This window comes from Drosophila willistoni (assembly GCF_018902025.1).
Source record: "Drosophila willistoni isolate 14030-0811.24 chromosome XR unlocalized genomic scaffold, UCI_dwil_1.1 Seg144, whole genome shotgun sequence".
Lineage (NCBI taxonomy): Eukaryota > Metazoa > Arthropoda > Insecta > Diptera > Drosophilidae > Drosophila > Drosophila willistoni.
Genome location: NW_025814057.1, coordinates 4,961,898 through 4,968,040, shown reverse-complemented (window position 1 = coordinate 4,968,040; position 6,143 = coordinate 4,961,898). Strand labels below are relative to the sequence as shown.

The following is a 6,143-nucleotide window of genomic DNA, read 5'->3' as shown; positions in this document are numbered from 1 at the left end:
CAACACATTTTGTGGGCTAAGAAAAGGATCTTTGGGCTATTTAAATGTGTTTTCCATACCATCTTATGATCACTTGTTTTCCCAGTAAGTGAATTTAAAGGATCTCTTGTTAAAGGATCCTTATAATATTGCAGAATATTACCTTTATCGTTTTGTTGAGCAGTTTCCAAGTCCTCAAGATCATTTTGGAGGTTTCCATATCATATCTGCCCGCGATTAAGCTGGTAGGGATTTAGCTTTGAGTTACATTCTCTTCTGGAATTCTGTAGACACAACTAAAGTCACCAAAACTCGACAGAATAATGAAGAATTGAGAGCTAATTTTATAAAGTATTTCGTTAATAACGATACCTACTGTAAAAACATTAATATCAACTAAGTCTATATTTCTAAAGAATGATTTCATGTATATAAAATGATGTGAAAGTAGTAAAAATTAAGAAATGACGATAGTTGTTCCCTTTTGTTCCCTGTCGACACATTACAAATAATTAAAGATTTCTATAGAATGACATGCGATATTTGTAAAATAATGTAAAACTCATTTAAATAATATTTAACAACGGTATTTATTTTTCCAGTGTATGTGTGAGAGTTTTTTCAGTGTTTTTATCCTTTTGGGTCGGTTGTTTTCTCTTTTTAGAGCATTATGCTTATCATATCCAACATGCTATGCTCACAGTTAGCCACGTAATCAGAGCAGCCTAAACCGCGCGTGCCCCTGTCCGTGGCCTCATAAAGGCTATCAACGTGCTGTAAATGCAACTCTGGGGCACTCGTTGTTGGCCTGACCAACCCAAAAAGAAAGAAAAGAAAAGAAAGGGGGAAAAAAAAACGGGCAAAAATAAGGGAAGTAATTAGCCCAATGTGAAATGGTAGCCAACACTCTCAGTCTTTCTCTCTCTCTCTCTCTCTCTCTCTTAGTCATCCAGTGAACTTACATGAATAGAATTTGAATTATGCTGCCCAATACGCCATTGTGAGCATCTAAAGGCTTTTCGCTGACCTCACAAATGGTACGCAATAGGCATGCAGAACCATTAAAGCCATAGTGAACCATATAGTTGATAATACTGCGGTAGAAATCATAACGTCGAATTGTTGGAGGACCATCAGAGGAGCCAACAGAACGCCTAGACATCCCTTGGCTTTGATCGCCATTGTTTCGTCCATCGATGGGAGTCACACCGCTGCCCACACCCAAAAAATGGGTGTCAAGATCCCACTGGAGAAATATATGTTCAATGATTTGCAACATTTAAATAAATTTACTTCAGATGCTCACCCTATCAATCCACTCGTTGTATGAATTATTTGAAGGCAAACCATAATTGTTTTCGAAATTAAAAGCCATATAACAATTTTTTGGTGGTATATCCAAAGGAATGGCCACAGCAGTCAATAGCTAAAACGAAAACATTTCAAATTTATGGTTTTTAGAAAAAATTGAAAACTATTTTGAACTAACACCAATTGAACCGCCGCGTGGAAAAAAGAGAACAGCTTGGCCAAGACTAAAACAAAGACTTAATATGCTTAAAATCCCAACTGGCGAAGTCATCGTGAAGAATGCGCAAAATTAACTGATCTCAGCAATTGCAACTGCATGTGGCAAGAACCAGCAAAGACATGAAAAACAAATAGGGCAAGGAAATTATCAAGAAGATGTTAGTTGCTCCAAATACTTACTCATATATGCAGATATCCATCTGTTTTAACCTAAGTAATTGTAAACTGGAATTGAAATTCGAGGTCATGAAATGCTGAGAAACTTTGCACAGTTATTAATCAATTAAACAAATTATAATTCTTTGCTTGTTTGCCAACTTTTTGCAATGAACTCTTTTTTGCTTTTATGAATGAATATAACAAATACAAATAAATAAAAGAGGAGGAAAAGAAAGAACAGAATGTCAACATTTTTGAGCGAGAAAATCAAAACAAATTAAATTAAATGTAATTTTTGTCTTTATCGTTTTGTTTTTACTGGAATATACAAGATTAACAGCGGTTTCCATATGACCTCAAGAAGAAGATTGGTCTGGCTTGTGTGATTTGGGAGTTGGAACTTTATGGATTGGAAGGCCTCAATTGAAAGGTGTTAATTGAACGAAATAGAATACTGTACCGGTCCATGTGTGTGTGTGTTTGTAACATTTCTTTCTAAGAAAGTTGATTAAGATTCTGTCCAAAGTTGATTTAGATTCTGTCCATGTCAATCAAGAATATTCAAAAGAAATTTTGATAATTCTCTCTCAGTTTGATGCAAAGCGTCGTGACGATCGTACGAGCGAGCAAACCGTGCATAAATTTTGAATATTGAAAATGAAATTAAGAATATTCTATTGTTGGTTTCTATATGTAAGTCTTAAGCTTCACATAGTTAAAGGCTCTCTAGACGATAGTTTATCACAACATAATCGCACCAAAAGAGCACCAATACCCTGGTTGATATATCCCCAAACATCACCCACACGTGTTATGGTGAGTAAGAGTTGTAATCAAACTTAGATTCAAACTCATCTTTTCTAGTTTGAAAACTTTTAGTTCATTGGCGGTATTGGTATACCCCTTGAGGATCTCAACTATGAAGCTGTAACAACTGGCTATGTGTTGAAGGCGGAACATTGGTTGCCCACTACGCCGGATGATCTACGAACACCGACAGCTTTACCAATCAATCAAGTGCCCACAGCTGGTGTTACCGGAGCCCGGAAACATCGTCCGATGTTTGAGAATTTTCTTGTCGGTGTCGATGAGTTGGGTAAAAACACAAGGAAACTTTTGACAAGAACAAATAAAGTATTGAGCAGCTATCGTTGGGCTGCCTACAAGGGTTTGGAGGGCTTGGCCAATCGTTTGGGCTATCAGGGACGAATTTGTGTGCTGAAAAGCATTTGTGAGGCAGCCGAAGAACCCTTTCATTATGCCAATGGACTATTTGCGGATATATTACATATATTTCTAACGTAAGCTCTGCCTGATCTACAAATTATGAAAACTTTGATATGGAACTATTTTGGTTTCCTTTAGGCCATCATCTTCAGTGGATAAACTATCAGAGCATGCGGATCAGGAATATTATTATGCTGAGAATGTTGGAAAATCTGGTGCTGGTTGCCATCAGGTTTTCCGTGAGTGTCGTCTCAGTCTTTTACAACATTTTAGTGAGCTGCATGATAATCTAGATGAATTCTTAATAAACCAAAAGTTTTAATTATACTCAGTGTTTGTGTGTGTGTTTTTTTTTGTTGTTTTTTTTTTATTGTGAAGGAGAAAGCAGAAAGTGCTAATTAATAGAACGCGAGATACTTTGTTTTTTTGTTTTATGTGTCACCAGTCTATAGCAACAGCACAGTGGCGTCTAGAAAATTATAGTTCGTGATTTATCACTTTCGTTTTTCAACGAAAATGGAAATTAAAGTGAAAACATTTCTCATTTGATATTTAGTTTTGCAATAACTTTGTAAGCAACAAGTTCATACTAACATAAAATGCAACTATTTCTAATATTGATGATGACATTATCATCTTTTGCATATGAATATAGTGAGAGAGATCTATTGAGTAGAAAAGCTCGTTGGTTACCTTTGATCTATCCAAGATCACATCCCGCCAGATTGCAAGTAAGAATTGTATGCTAAAAATAATTCTATTTTTTTGTGATTGTTTTTTTTTTTTTGGTTTGTTTGTTGGTCTAGTTAATTGCTGGCTTTGGTATACCAGTGGATAATTTGAAATTGGAAACAATTGTTACCGGTTATGTGTTAAAGGCTCAATATATACTACCCTATGCGGTTGAGCAATTGCGTACAAAAAATGTTCATGAATTGAGTGAAAGAAATTTACCAAATAATGCAACAATATTTCAAAAAATTATGGCCAAATCGGATATAGAACTTGGCCTAGCGGCATTGCCTCCCCCCGGGGACACTCAAAGTGGCTATCGTTGGGCTCTCTATCAGAGTTTTGAGACTCTGGCCTATCGCATGAAATTGAATGGTCGTGTTTGTGTACTGAAAAGTATATGCGAAAGTGCCGCAGCTCCATTCGATCAAAGAAATGGTTTACTGGGTGAACTTTTACACATATTCTTAACGTAAGTTTCAATGGGATTGTAATGGCTTTTTGAAAGTTTTTTTTTATACTTTTTTTTCTTATTAATAGACCTTCCACATCGATGGATACGTTGTCGGAACATTCGGATAATGATTATTTACAGGCAGAACATTTGGGTAATGCTGGCAGCGATTGTGATAAAGTGTATAAAATGTGCCCGAAATCATTATTGGAACATTTCAGTGATGTTCATCATTTGGGTAGTGAATTTTTAAAAATCCTAGGCTAATACTTAAAAGTTAACTACGCTCAAACTTCTTTACTTTTATATGAAGATTTTATTTATTTAAATTGAACCTATCCTGAGAAAAGGCCGAAAATGGAATAAAGGCCAACCAATAACTTCTCTGCCGCATTTTTCAATGATATTTGTTAAGGAAATTACGAAAAGGTGCAACCACCACACACAGTGTTTCGTTGTGACTATTGAATAGCTATTAAGGAATTAGTTGCCAGCCTTTTTTGTTCTGCCTCTTGCCAGCTTCTTGCTCACTTCTTTACATTTTGTGCCAAAGCGTGAAATTTATGCAAATTTAGTTATTTCAAAAGATAATAACTCTTTTTGTTTTGTTTGGTTTCTCATCATCATCATCATCTCATCTACCAAAAATATTTCTTTCTTCACGCTCGGGTGGTCCTCTAACCGACTATCAAAACGTACGCATCTTGTCTTGCGCTCTTTAACGGCTTCTATTGTCTTCTAATTCAATAATTATGGCTCTGGATACCGGTGAAGAAGACCCACCACCACCACCGCCAGAAACAGCACCAGCACCACCAGCTCCAGGTGATGCTCCACCGTCCACATACATATATAGAGTTAGAGGTAGATGTACGCCCTGTGGTCTCAGTTTGATTGTGGTACAAAACAGGCGTTTAAATGCAAATGTCTGCGCTGTAATTAATACGCATAATACGCGTATTATGCTAATGCCAATGTCATAATGACTTGAAGAAAATCAACAACAAAACAACAAAACAGAAAAGAAAATACACCAAATATGCTTTTCACACTTGAAATGCATGTTGTGGCCTAGAGATGGTAGCGTGACTGACTTTTGACTTGCCTTTTTGGGATCATTTATTGCAATTCAGCTTAAATATTAAAAGCTAGAAGACGAACAAAAGTTCAAATTTCTTTCACGATTTGAAACCTTTTGAAACTTTTAATTTTATAAGCAATATCAATAAGTAGGTTAAAATTACTTTTAGTTTATGGAAAAACCGATTGTACTACACGATTTTTCTTTAAAATACTAACTAAATTCAAATTAGTCTTAAAAAAATTTTATTTTGCTGAAAGTCTAACAAAAATATGAATAAAAGTTGATGAATTTAAAACGAATTGGTATTTATATTTGATGAAAATGTTTGTTAATGATCTTTGCAGTCCACTAAAACCTTTAAATGGATTTTTGTGACCAAAATTGTAAAGAGTAAAGAAATATCATTGCATTAGTTATCACGCGCTCATCTCTAGAAGTTCTGTAGTCCAATGTTTCGTAGGGTCAGTCATAAATTCATCACCACAGCGTTGCATTGTTAATGCTTTTTACGTACTAATTAGCTTTGACAAAAGACGAAGCTACTAAAAATTAGTAGTCAAAGGGTCTCAGGTCATCATCAGCATGATGATGATGATCAGCAACATCATCATGTGTATCTCCTTCTCTCTCTCTTGGGACTTTCTAACTCTAATGAAGTTCCCATCATTGGACCGAGCAGAAAACTTATATTAGAGCCAATGCCAGTGGCTTTTAATTTGTTGTTGTTATTTTTGATGACAAGACATTGATAAGAGAATGGGGAAAGATGTATTTTGACAGGAGCCTAGACGACGACGACGATGACTAGAAATGAATGTGTCTGCCCATGCAGCTAGATCGTAGGACCCAGCATACATATGTATGTATATGTATATGTATCTAGGCACCTTTCACAGTGCTCACTGTGTGATGCAGCAGTCGCTTGTGATTACCTTTAACCCCAGTCTAGTTTTTGGGGGCAATAATTTTTATTTTCAT

General features: G+C 35.8%; 3 protein-coding genes across 3 annotated transcripts; 2 read left to right on the top strand and 1 right to left on the bottom strand.

The window, feature by feature from the left end:
• Positions 1-573: 573 nt before the first annotated feature.
• LOC6638581 lies at positions 574-1,729 on the bottom strand. Its single transcript, XM_023180667.2, has 5 exons — positions 1,690-1,729; positions 1,469-1,602; positions 1,286-1,405; positions 942-1,225; positions 574-787 (listed from the first exon to the last, which is right to left on the bottom strand). The coding sequence occupies exons 2-5, from the start codon at positions 1,559-1,561 to the stop codon at positions 640-642; spliced, it is 645 nt and encodes a 214-aa protein (XP_023036435.1). The 5' UTR covers positions 1,562-1,602; positions 1,690-1,729; the 3' UTR covers positions 574-639.
• Positions 1,730-2,325: 596 nt separating this feature from the next.
• On the top strand, positions 2,326-3,217 carry LOC6638814. The gene is made up of 3 exons (XM_015179104.1): positions 2,326-2,484; positions 2,548-2,969; positions 3,034-3,217. Exons 1-3 carry the CDS (start codon positions 2,326-2,328, stop codon positions 3,215-3,217), a joined length of 765 nt encoding a protein of 254 aa, XP_015034590.1.
• A 301-nt stretch (positions 3,218-3,518) lies between these two features.
• On the top strand, positions 3,519-4,348 carry LOC26529223. The gene is made up of 3 exons (XM_015179146.2): positions 3,519-3,626; positions 3,702-4,099; positions 4,168-4,348. The coding sequence occupies exons 1-3, from the start codon at positions 3,519-3,521 to the stop codon at positions 4,346-4,348; spliced, it is 687 nt and encodes a 228-aa protein (XP_015034632.1).
• The last annotated feature ends 1,795 nt before the right edge of the window (positions 4,349-6,143 follow it).